This window comes from Lacerta agilis, chromosome 6, assembly GCF_009819535.1.
Source record: "Lacerta agilis isolate rLacAgi1 chromosome 6, rLacAgi1.pri, whole genome shotgun sequence".
In the NCBI taxonomy this organism is placed as follows: Eukaryota; Metazoa; Chordata; class Lepidosauria; order Squamata; family Lacertidae; genus Lacerta; species Lacerta agilis.
This window is the reverse complement of record NC_046317.1, coordinates 78,261,820-78,274,882: the sequence shown is the minus strand read 5'-3', so window position 1 is coordinate 78,274,882 and position 13,063 is coordinate 78,261,820. Positions and strand designations below refer to the sequence as shown.

The 13,063-nt window shown below is 43.5% G+C and overlaps 1 protein-coding gene across 5 annotated transcripts in view; it reads left to right on the top strand.

Moving 5' to 3' along the window:
• Positions 1-13,063, top strand: part of ATP9A (ATPase phospholipid transporting 9A (putative)) — an 89,816-nt gene that overhangs the window by 38,382 nt on the left and 38,371 nt on the right. For 3 of the 5 annotated variants that reach the window (XM_033153560.1, XM_033153558.1, XM_033153555.1), the window contains exons 5-14: positions 521-579; positions 1,564-1,615; positions 3,490-3,584; positions 3,937-4,017; positions 4,920-4,995; positions 6,246-6,322; positions 7,359-7,519; positions 8,231-8,373; positions 9,304-9,416; positions 12,821-13,033. In XM_033153560.1, coding sequence (XP_033009451.1) covers positions 521-579; positions 1,564-1,615; positions 3,490-3,584; positions 3,937-4,017; positions 4,920-4,995; positions 6,246-6,322; positions 7,359-7,519; positions 8,231-8,373; positions 9,304-9,416; positions 12,821-13,033 — 1,070 coding nt within the window. The remainder of the gene's footprint in view (positions 1-520; positions 580-1,563; positions 1,616-3,489; positions 3,585-3,936; positions 4,018-4,919; positions 4,996-6,245; positions 6,323-7,358; positions 7,520-8,230; positions 8,374-9,303; positions 9,417-12,820; positions 13,034-13,063) is intronic. The other 2 variants (XM_033153559.1, XM_033153557.1) reach the window with 1 other exon arrangement.

The following is a 13,063-nucleotide window of genomic DNA, read 5'->3' as shown; positions in this document are numbered from 1 at the left end:
CTTCTATCTGCTGTATGTTGCTGCTTCAGATATCTTGTAAAGATATATCTCTTTACCTAGGCTTTCCCTGATGCATAAGATTGACTTTATCTGGGTTTGGGGGTAGGTTTTTCCCCTTTTAATTCTGATTAACTGGTTTTTATGTTGTCTCTCTGTTTTTAGGATGCTGTTTTAATTTTTTTATATATATATTATGTGTTTCAAATACTGTTTAAAATGTTTTTTTAAAAAATATTAAGCTTTTTTATAAATGCTTTTAAGTAAATAAAATGTAAGTTCAGATGTTAGAAATGCAGGGCAGGATTGATCAGCATAAAAGAAGAAGAAATTTTAGTTGATTGATTTCTGTTTTTTGGGAGGACAGTTTCAGCCAACCAACCACTTACTTTGAAGTTCTTTTAATGGCACTGCAGCTTAAGGCAAAAATATTGATTCCACATATTTCTGAAATGTGCTACCAAGGTAAACAACATGGGAGAGAAATGAATGTTATTAAAGTGTATCTTTCCCCCCTCAACAGGTACAGTAAAAGTGAAAAGTTCCAGTATTCAAGTGGGGGACCTTATTATTGTGGAAAAGGTACATCTGGATTTGTAAAGATTTTATACTTTTCTGACTATTTCTAGCATGCTGGAAGGGAGAGCCAGCTTAGTCTGGCATTGTACACTATCCCTTTGTCTCTCTTTTCCTAACACTGTTGACACTGAAATTGTACCTCTTCAGCTGAGCATTTTCTTGACCATTAATACTGGTTCCTGGCCTTCCAGGTTCCTGTGACTGATAACTTTAACTTTGCTTCACTGGGCTGCTTTTATTGCAATATTCTGTTGTTTTTAGATTGTGAACTGCCTTGACATTTCATTTTGAAATGAAAGGAGGCATATAAATTCTCTTAATAGAATAGAGAAGCCAGTGTGGTGTAGTGGTTAAGAGTGGTAGACTCGTAATCTGGGGAACCGGGTTTGTGTCTCCTCTCCTCCACATGCAGCTGCTGGGTGACCTTGGGCTAGTCACACTTCTCTGAAGTCTCTCAGCCCCACTCACCTCACAGAGTGTTTGTTGTGGGGGAGGAAGGGAAAGGAGAATGTTAGCCGCTTTGAGACTCCTTCGGGTAGTGAAAAGCGGGATATCAAATCCAAACTCTTCCTCTTCTTCTTAATACATAAACACCCTAGTTTAACTGTTTCAAAGTCTTTAAAGTAGTAATGCAATTTCTATAAGGATAATATTTTAATAAAATATACAGAACTGCTCTTTATATCTTATAACACCCACCCATATTGTTAACTTAATTAATAATATGGGTTTAGACCAGCAGGTGCAGCTTCACTCCATGTGATCATAATCGTGTGGAGGATAATGGCCGAAAAGTGCTTTTCTAAACCACTCTGCTGCACCAGTTAATATAACAAGAGCCCCGCCAGGTGAGACCAAAGGCCCAGCAAGCCCACCATTTCAGTGGCCCACAAAAGGCCTGTGGGATGCCTGGTTTACTAAGCGGTGACTAGCAGCCATTGATTGTATGCTGAACATTCAAAACCCACCTTCCATCTCTCAAAACAGAACCAGAGGGTCCCTGCTGACATGATCTTCCTCAGGACGTCAGAAAAGAACGGTAAACATCTGGAACCAATAGTGAAAATGATCTTTAATGGTGGTTTGTTGTTGTCGTCGCTTTTATGGGACAAAAGAATCGTTTTGAAAACGTAGCCCAAGTGGATACGATTTTTAGGCTTAGCATGTCTGCCCAATTCAGAGGCTCCTTTTTCGATAGCTTGGCTACCGCCCTTGTTTTATCGTTTGTGATCGTTCAAACCATAGCAATTAGTTTATCCTGTAGGGTGTCCTGTTGCGCAAGGTCAAGCGATGCGAGGATAAAGGAGATTGATGCTGCATGCCGTCGCTCACTGGGAGCTTCATGCTGGCTTGTCTTTTAACATGTGCCACCATTTATTCAGAGTGTGAAAAATGCATCCTTTAAAACCGATAGATAGATAGATTATATATATTATATAAGCGGTCATCCTGGGGTTCCTTCTCACGTTTATTTACTTGGCCCCCGAGTAGAACTGCAAGAAAAGAAAGGACTTGATTAAAAGAAAAAAAGCTTGCATGGTTTTGCAGACACTGGGACCCTGTCTGTGTGCAATAATATTTATCAAGCAGACAGCTGCCGGTAGCTGTGTTTATTCAAGTGCAGTCATATTACAGTCTTGGTGGCCGCAGTCAAATTGTTTGTGGGTCATACGGAGACGATGACCCAGATCAAAAGTGCAGTGGGGAGGCACACATGGAGCCACCCCAAGCACTGGAGGAATTGGGTTGATAGGCTTGCAGCCATGCCAAAGAAAGAATGCTGAATAGGAAAGCTTCTGCTCACATCACACCCCTGGTGGGATACTGGCTTGGATGAATTATGCCTAGTAGTTTTGCTTCCATTTGGTGTGGATGGGGCCAATGTGGATGGTCAGAGCTAAAAGACTGCAGCATTGGAGAATGCCAAGTAAATAGGGTCCTTTCCTCCATGCTAAATGCCAGCCTCCTCCAAACTGGTCCCCTCAAAAAATTTGGATTACGGACTCAGCTACATTAGTCAATTTATAACGTTATAAATGCATTATAACAATGTGACACCAGGTGGTGCTGTGGAGCTGAAATCGGAAAGCAATGATAATTCCCACTGTGAGCTTTTATAACTTTTTAACATAGCTGTTTTGATCCAGCCTACAACTCCTATCAGCCCCAGCCAACATAGCACAAGTCACCCTGTTCTAGGCTGCTGTGCTAAGCTCTTGAATCTGTGCAGCACATGCAAATCAAGCAAATTACGTGATTTTTGCTTAATTTGCACTAGGAACCTTGTGCCCAGCATTGCTTGGGAATTCTAAGAAACCGAAAAAAGCTGTGCATTTTTGAAACCTGCTTCTTGATCTCGGGAGTCATCGTTCAAAATCTGATTGCTATACATTTTGACATATCTTAAGATGTTGTAAACGGACAAACAGCGTTCCAAAATGTGTATTAGATTTAATTAAATCTTGTCTGCAAATCATGGAGGAAGAGAAAGGGGCAATGAAGGATTCTGACTCCTGGTTCTGTTTTGTTATAAAAACCAATGGCATGCCACATGAAGCAAGATGGAATATCCTTCTGGTGTGGTGTTATTCAGTAAGAGTGTTCAGTCTATTTGTCCATCTAGCAGTAGCTCTTATGAGTCTTAAGTAGAGCTCTTTGGTGCTCACAAGCTCTCTGATTCTTCTTACTGGGTATGCCAAGGATTGAACATGACTTGACTGCCTGTCTCCAGGCACTGCAGTCGTCTGCAAGGGATCCCCACTTGGCAGGGTTGATGTTGCCAACCTTCATGTCCTGTTTGCAGATACCACAAGGTCTACTGGAATACTCTCTCCCTCAAGATGTAGCTGCCTTTGAGATGCAGTTTGAAGAGCAACCACCAAAGCCCCATTAACACAGATTTAAAACCCACAGGGTCCTGCTTTCTACGTACGGATCAGCTGGATGGTGAAACAGACTGGAAGTTACGCCTGCCTGTCAGCTGCACTCAGAGGTTGCCCACTGCTTCTGTACGTAAAGTTTTCTAATTTGTCGTTTTTAACCATTGCCCTCTAAAATGCAGCCATGATTTAAAAAAACCAGGGACACAATTCACATGAGCATGTCTTTTCCTGCAACTCCAATGAGATTGATGGCATCTGTAAAAAACAAAGCACGTTGAAGCTTTCTCTAACCACGACAGTCAATTAGATGGAAAGTTGGTGTACATATTTCACTAATTTTAAAGAAGTTTCCTCTTCATCTGCCCTCTCCTGCCTCCCCATCCCGAGAAGCGCTTTTCATTTATTTGGAAAGAGGACTTACTTTAAACAGCAAAGTTTTTAACTCGTCGTTGTAACTCATTTTTATCCTTCTCCATAGGACCTTCTCCAGATCCGATCATACGTGTATGCAGAGGAGCCTAACATTGACATCCACAATTTTGTTGGCACTTTCACTAGAGTAAGTGGTTGCTGTTGGGCAAGAAATCTAAAAGCGTGTCTCTTAAAAACCCTGAGGTAGTGTAGTGGAGACAGGGGCGTAGCTAGCCGCTGGGCTGCTGGGGGCGGCAAGCCAAGCGGCACCCCTGGGGGCGGGGCGTCACTCCGTGCGCATGACGTCATGACGCATGCGCACGGAGCGACGCCTCCACCCGGGCCAGCTGGCCCGCCCCTCTCCTTTCCCCGTGGGCTCCGCTCACGGAGCGCAGCAGGTTTTTCTGCTGCTGCGCTCCCTGAGCGGAGCCGTCCCAGGGCATGGAGAGGGGTAGGGCCAGCAAGGGGGGTGTCACTCCCTTCGCTGGCCCGCCCCTCTCCATTTCCCGCGGCCTCAGGGAGTGCAGCAGCAGAAAAAAGCCGCCGAAAGGGGGATAGCCCCCTCTTCGTGGATTGCGGGGGGTGGGGCTCCGCCCCGAGTGTCACCCCCCAGGGCGCTACTGCCCCCCCCGCCCCCTTGCTATGCCCCTGAGTGGAGACAACCTCCAGACTCTTTCAAAAGGGGGTGGAGATGTTCAGTGTGTTGCGAGCATCATAAAACATGACTCGCAGAAGGGCCTTGTGCTTTCTAGGACAAATAAGTTGCTATTTTTCTGTAACAAAACATTGCAGTGCTGAGTGCTGCTGCTCAGGGTGCCAGCCAGCCAGCCAGCCATTCCCTTTCCTAAGGTATTCCATTCCATTGCTCCTCTCCTTAGTTTTCCACCTCCCATGAGCATGTTCAGGTCTCATTGGCTATTCCCTCCCACCCCAATCACACACCACACTTGGGGTTCCACCCAAATATTTTTCCCTACTTGCATTTCACCAAGCTTTTTTATACTTCCCCCATAGTGCTTTTTTGACTATTTTTGGGGGTAACTCTTTCAGGAGGACAGTGACCCTCCAGTGAATGAGAGCTTAAGCATCGAAAACACCTTGTGGGCCAGCACAGTGATTGCTTCAGGTAAGGCCAGAGTAAATGTTGAATGTCTCCCGGGGGTATGTTAGCAATTTTTAAAATCTCCCTTTGCAATTTAAATAATCATCTCTTGTCAGTGGGAATTAGTGGCTGGAATGAAGTTCCCCACTTGTCCTAACACCTCCAGGGACTTTGAGCTGACGTCTAATTGCCCCTCGAACATTTATAGATGAGAAAGCCTTTGGAATTCCAGTAACCTTTGGGCAAAGCATCCCCTGCTTGAATAACACTTAATTGCTCTCAATATTGACATTTGAAATCTGTAACAGAAAGGGTGTCAAAGAGATTTTAAATAGAAGCCAGGGTGAAAGATCTCCAAATATAGGCTACCCCCTGGTTTATAGCTCTGTAGGAGAGCATCTTGTAAAAGCAAGACCAGATGTGTCATGCATTAAGGGCATTAGGAGCTCTCTAATATATGGAAGAACCTAATATCTAATATCCTCCATGGAACCACAACTCCCATTAGCCCCAGCCAACATGACCAATGGTTGGAGCTGATTGGAGCTGTAAGAGAAGGGCACATGTACCCAGTCTCTGCTCTAGTAAATGCATTTCAAGAAAGAGCTCTTTTTTTATTCCTGCTAGGGCAGCTTGTGCATCTGTCCCCTTCTTTAGAAAGCTTTGTGTGCATCAGATTTGATGTCAGTTTGGTACTTGCTGTCAAGGTCTGGCTGCACTCAAGTGCTGGTATCATTTTGGACACTCAGCAGTGTTCAAGCGGAGCAATCCTGTGGTGTGAAGTTCAACCTGAGCCCAATGCTCTATGCCATGCAATGAAGGAATCTCAACTAAAGCATCTATGACAGATGGCCATCTAGGTAAAGGTAAAGGGACCCCTGACCGTTAGGTCCAGTCGAACACGACTCTGGGGTTGCGGTGCTCATCTCGCTTTATTGGCCGAGGGAGCCGGCCTTTGTCTGCAGACAGCTTCCGTGTCATGTGGCCAGCATGACTAAGCCGCTTCTGGCGAGCCAGAGCAGCACATGGAAACGTCGTTTACCTTCCCGCCAGAGCAGTACCTATTTATCTACTTACACTTGACATGCTTTCAAACTACTAGGTTGGCAGGAGCAGGGACTGAACAACAGGAGCTCACCCTGTCGCGGGGATTCGAACCGCCAACGTTTCCACGTTTCCACGTTTCCACGTGTCCACTTTCTGTTTTTTAAACAAACAACTCTCACCTTTCCAACTGGTACCAATCTGGAATCTGAATCTTTTTGTTTCCTCAGGAACAGTTGTGGGAGTTGTTCTGTACACAGGGCGGGAGCTGCGCAGTGTCATGAACACTTCAAATCCACGGAGTAAAGTAAGGAGAGATTCCTTGGTCCGCTCTACTCATTCTCATCTAGCAGACCCTGGTTTCCCAGCATTGACCAGTCCTGACTTCCAGGATTTGAACTTGTGTGATGGATGTGTTTGTCACAGGCGCACCTAAGTGAGCTGTAATCCTAAAAATGCAGTGTGCGAGCTGACGTTTCTCGATGGGGTGGCTTTGCACATTATGCCTCCCACACGGCAACCAACACAAACAGCTTCTTGGGTCTTCGATATTAAGGCCATTGTAGCCTTCAGGCACTTGGCCTGGACATGGAAGGGCCAAAATATGTAAAGGGAAGAAAGTAAGGACCAAGCCCTTCTCCACTCCCCATGTTCGTGCGGAGAACCGACGCAAGCTTGTAAGTGCTTTTGCCTGAATTACAACCCTCCTCATGACAGGCCCCAAATACCTGGAAGACCACCTCCTTCCCGACAGACCCTCTTGGGTGCTAAGAGTGGCAGAGGGGGCTCTCTTGGCCATTCACCGCTCTCAGAAGCTCTGGGGGTGGAGGCCTGGGAAGGGAATTTTGATAGCAGCCCCTAAGTTGTGGAGCTCCCTCCCCACAGAGGTGTGTCTGGCACCTTCATTGTACAGCCTTTGACAAATTCTGAAGTTGCACCTCTTTACCATGTCTTTTGATGTTTGAGATGTTTAATTTTTTTTAAGGACCCACCTTATTTCTGTGATTTTAATCTGTTTTCAGTGTTGGGTTTAAATTGCCTTTACCTACCCTGGGAACTTAGGTTGAAGAACAGGTTGTTGTTGTATAGTACTAGTAGTTGTTGTTCAGAGTTCCAAGTCGCAAGGAGGTTTGTGAGTGCGTTCAATCCAACATACTTCGAAACCCTCTTCAGAGAGGGATGAGTCCAGGTTCCTTATGAGACAGGGAGGGGAAACTATGCAATATCTACTTTCTCCACACCTCAAGGTGTGACTTTGCTGAGCATGGACTACTGAGAGGGAAAAATAGCCCATCACTGTTGTGTGTTGCAAGCAATCTATTTGTTGCTGTTCTCCTCCTCAGATTGGCCTCTTCGATCTGGAAGTGAACTGCCTCACCAAGATTCTCTTTGGGGCCTTGGTGGTGGTCTCTCTTGTCATGGTCGCTCTTCAGCACTTCGCTGGCCGCTGGTACCTTCAGATCATCAGATTTCTTCTTCTCTTCTCAAATATAATTCCTATTAGGTATGATGTTCTCCCTTCCCATTAGTTTTGTTGTGGTGTTATTCAGGGCTTCTTATTTGCTTGGCCCTTACTTGAACTATACCATAAATAGCAAACTGAGCCCCACTCCCTTATTCTGATCACCATTAAATCTCCGTTTCAGGAAAAAGCTGCTTTTAGAACAAATGCCAAAGAGTAGGCTTCCACATGTAATGCACTTGTAGCCCAGTTCAGACATCACAACAAACCATGGTTTGTTACACAGATGAGGCAGCATGAGCTCAGGCATGTGTGCATTGTCCTACCCTTGTGCGCAAAATAATATTTTAAAGCTTCCATATTTGTTAATAAACCGTGGTTTGAATACTTTCCAGGCCTGGATGGAGAAACAAATGGCTGTTTGCTGCTAATGAGATTGGATGCTTTACATTTCTGCTTGCACACAAAGTGGCAAACCACGGTTTACAGTGTCTGTACTGGGCCTAGCAGTGAAATTCTGAGAGTTTGAGCCTTCACATAAAACTATTTCATGAATCATGAAACTCACCTGAAACTGTGCATGCTAATTTCATATGTACAAGGGATGATTTATGTGGGGGAAGTTGACCAACATATTGAATCCATGGGGCCACAGAGGAACTTGGGGGGGGGAGGGATTGATTTCAATCAGAAAAACTGTACAGGAATTGTTCCTCAGTTGTTTTTCCTGCTAACTTTCTCACCTCTCTACAGTTTACGAGTCAATCTTGACATGGGGAAAATAGTTTACAGCTGGATGATCCGGAGGGATTCTAAAATTCCTGGCACTGTAGTCCGATCTAGCACAATCCCAGAGCAACTTGGAAGAATATCCTATTTACTTACAGATAAAACAGGTATGTTACAGAGAGAGCTGGTTTTTATTTATAAATATTATTCTTATTTTATTTTCACTACTCTGGAAAACTTTTTTTCCCAAGGGTACAAGGCTACAAATCTTCTTTTTTTTAAAAAAAAATTTTTAATATAATCTTTGCAGGGAAAGAAGTCATAATGTACATCTTCCATAGCTAAAGGTTATTGTTAGAGGTGAATGAAATGATAAGTAATAATAGGAAAGGAGACCTTGTAATGGTGTGATGGTTTATTTTATTATTACAGTTGTACCCCCACCTTTCCTCCAAAGGGCTCAAGGTTGTATACACAGTCCTCCCTACTCTCCACATTATCCTCACACCAACCCTGTGAGGTAGGCTAGGCTGAGAGGCAGTGACTGGCCCATGATCGCCCAGTGAGCTTTGCAGATGAGAGGGGATTTGAACTCTTGTCCTAGCCTGAAAATCTAAGCACTATCCCACACTGCCTCTCAAAAGTGGTTGAAAATGCAAGATTGTGAGAGCAATTGTGTGGGCAGAATATTATTTGGAGCTTGATTTATGTTTCAGTGGTGTGTATGTGGATAAAGACTTTTTTTTTCTTTTTTCAAATTCCATATTGATAGAAGATTATTGATACATACATGGCTATTGTGCGGTATTATCTGTATTTAGATTTCCCCCCATAAATGGTTAAGAATATGTTTATGATATATTTACAAACCTGGGTTGTTGTTGTTGTAGTTGTTAGATCTGCTGGTTGTTAGTGGTCTAGCAAATAAACAACCTTCTGATGAGGAAAAAAATGAAGAGGAAAAAATGAAAGGAGTGTGGCCTTTCCCTTCTTCATAAATGCGATAGCATGGGTATGTGTGTGTGAGAGAGAAACAGCCATTTCCACCTTTTTGCACTTACTTGCGTCTTGACTTTATAATTCTGCTCTTGTTCCAGGGACCCTGACTCAGAATGAGATGGTTTTCAAACGCCTTCACCTTGGAACAGTTGCTTATGGACTAGACTCAATGGATGAAGTTCAGAGCCATATATTTAGTATATATACACAGGTGAGCTCCACACAATGTCAGAATAAAAATGGCAGCCCATATTCTTCATGTAGTTAACCCAGATTTTCCGTTTTCATTGAGAATTCAGTAAGTTGTTGTTGTTGTTGTTGTTATATTTTTAAAATCTGTTGCCAACAACCAGTTTACAGTGACTACATAATTGCATGAGCACTGTTCCAGAGTATTTTTCATTTTCATGTATATTATATCTATTGGAAAAAATATTGCTTAATGAAGAAATTACATATCTTTCTACCAACGAGTGTTGAACTAATTTGCTGGTGAAGAATTCAACGAAACAGTAGTTGTTATCCGGAAACACTGTTCAGAGTTGGACTTCAGAATTGGACATTTGCTGATTATACAAAGCTTCACAGCTTGTTCTCCGCTGGGTAAAATCTGGCATCGTGATTCATTTAATGACTTTCAGAGACTTCAGTTTGTTAGTTTTGATGTTTTGAATCATTCCATAAAGTTTTTCATATTGCATTTGTTTCCGGTCATCGTGTTGCTTTTGATATTGCTAACAGCTTAGCAACCACTTTGCAGGATCACACCCCACTTCCTCCTCCTATGTATGTTCAGCATAATCTCTGAAAGAGCCTATGCATAAACAAAGTATTCAAATATGTATATTTGAATATTTGAATAGTTGTGGTCCCCAATTGTGTGTACAGGACTCGCCTTTGCACAATAACTGAAAGCCTGAAAAGTAGATGTGCAGGTCGATTTCCCCTTCTCTCCATGCTTTCATGGTACTGAACAAGGCACTATTCAGGCAGCTCAGCGTATCAAACTGTATTCAAAACCCAACTTTTAACTAATACAGCTTTATTTAAGAACGAGGAAAGCAGCCCCTAACCACGTTAAAGAGAGCTTCCAAGCAAGTATAAGTTTAAATATAATTAAAAGGTTAGATTCTTCGGTAATTGGAAGCATTTGCTGGCCATGATTCATTTAAACTGTAGTTCTGATTCATTGCTCTAATTATTGTTACCATGCTATGCCCTTTGACCTGGAAGTGAAACTTCTGTCCTCTTGACACAAGAGGTTAACAGAGCAGGAAACTGGATGGCTATATGTTCCCCCTGTGGCCAGCATAATTTAGTAATTGTAAAATTACCTGGAAGGTCCGATGCAGACTCTAAAAATAGTATTAAAAATCAAAACGATCAGCTTTCTACCTACCTCTATGCTGACCCATCTGTTTTTTCTTTTTTTGGTTGGCTGTGTGTTTACGAACATAAAACCCTGTTCATTTCAAATTATCCGTCTCTCGCCGAGTAAAGGGGCTGAATTTTAGAGGCCAAACTGGTGGCAGGATCTGTAAGAAACCTACTTTTCCTGACCAACTAGGAAAACTTAGGTACAGTTTTCTCATGTCAGGAATCTCTTTTATTGCTGCAAACTGGAGTGGGCAGAATTGGGATCCAATGGCCGATCTTTAGGTGATTTGCAGATTGGTGGGAATTTCTGACTCCCATTTAAAAAAATTTAATAATAGCAATAAGAAAAAGAGGGTCTTCCGCCCCGCAAAAACTAGACTCAAGAGTTTGTGACGTAGTTTGCCTTTGAATTGTTGCCTTTCTATACCTCTCTCTCTCCAAGTTGGAGACTAAGAGTCATTAATTTCAATAGGTCTTCTCTGAGTAGAATGTAACTGAATACCACCTTTCAATGACACAAGGGCAAATTGTATTTATTTCATAAAATTTTATACACTGCTTGATTTTCAAAAACAAAACAAAACAAAACAGAAAACCCTCAAAGCAGTTTACAAAAGAAATACAACAACATGGAAATCATGAAAAAATCACAGCCATACTTTAAAACATGCAAAAGATAAAATACTAAAACATTAAAATTACCTCTTTGTATGGCAAAGGTGATGCCTGGTTTTGCCCTAAATTAGGCTCCTGGAGGAAAGTTTATGAGAAGATCTGGAGTGCATTTTTATGCAATGACTGTGGGCTCAGTTCTGATACTGGGAAGAAGCTCCCGGGCTAAGCACATACTCAGAAGCACCCTCTTCCCTAATTCTAGCCTCTCCTGCCCCACGTACCTCCAAGCAACTATTTGTCCCTGGCTCCAGTAGGTGGGCTTCAGGAGTCTAGTAAGTCACATGGGGACTCTTGTGTATCAAGCAGCTAATACAAGAAATAATCTGTAACAGTAGCAAGAAAACGGAGATCCCACAAGTCTGCTTCCTTTCCAGATTTACGTACAAGTTTCACAATAGGTTTCATTGGCAAGGAAGCATTAAAAAATATTCTCTTGATACAGATTTTGAGAGTCCATTGTAGTTTGGAGGAGAGGGCATTGGTTTTGGATTTACCTGTACAGTCATACCTCATTTTACGGCTGCTGAGGGTTACGTCTTTTCAGGTTGCGCTCCGTGCTGAATCCAGAAGTACCGGAACGGATTTCTTCCGGGTTTCGGTGCTTGCGCATGTGCAGAAGTGCTAAATCATGCTTCGTGCTTGCGCAGAAGCACCGAATTACGTCACGCGCGTGCGCGCAGACGCGGCGCTATGTGATACGAACGCTGCGGGTTGCGGATGAGCCTCCATCACGGATTATGTCTGCAACCCAAGCATGCACTGTAGATCTGAATTCAAATCCTGGTTTGGAATCCCCACTGAGCTATAGAGGGTTTGCTCAACTCGGTCACTTTCAGCCTTAGTTCCCCGTCTTTCAGTGACTCATGAGCAGGCCTGACCCACAGATGAGGCAAGGTGAAGCACACGAGATCTTGTGAGGGTTTCTAGACTGCAGAGAACACGGAATATGCAGCCTGCCACATGTTGTTGAACTTCAGTTTCCATCATTCTAGAGCAGGGGTGGCCAACTCCCAAGATACTGTGATCTACTCCTAGAGTTAAAAGCTGGTGGTGATCTACCCCCTTTTGGGGGGTTCAGGTCAAAGTTCTTGAGCTTTTCTTAGGAAGGAGGAAGGCCCATTTTTGGGGGGGGGGGTTGGGTCAAAGTTGTTGAATTTTTTTCAGGGAGGAGGTAAAATGTTGAGCATTTTTTAGGAGAGCCACAGTTGTTCAGCTTCTTTGGGGGGAGCCAATGATCTACCAGTGATCTACTGCAGACGTCCAGTGATCTACCTGTTGGACATGCCTGTTCTAGAGCAATGGCCTTAACCACATGCCATTGATGTCAGTTGTCAGCATCTTGCCGGTCCCTGACACCAGGTCCTGGCTTGCAGTGGCCATGGTGACCTATTTTTGCATTCTTCAGCATATTTTTTTGCAACCAAATTTGTATTTGCTCATCAAGGATCTCAACCTGGAATCCTAGGCCTCCCACCCTTCCCCTGTGCAAATGATGAGTATTAATGAAAACCAGGTCTTTTTTTTCCCTGGCCAATATAATTGTGCTTTATCCTCTTTTCTTAGCAGTCTCAGGAGCCACCTGCTTTAAAAGGCCCCACCCTGGCTACCAAGGTACGGAAAACCCTGAGCAGCAGAGTCCACGAGGCAGTGAAAGCAATCGCCCTCTGCCACAATGTGACTCCCGTCTATGAATCGAATGGTGTGACAGATCAGGCTGAAGCCGAGCGGCACTATGAAGATTCTTGCAGGGTGTACCAAGCTGCTAGTCCTGATGAGGTAAATTGTGCCTTGGAAACGATGGTTCGA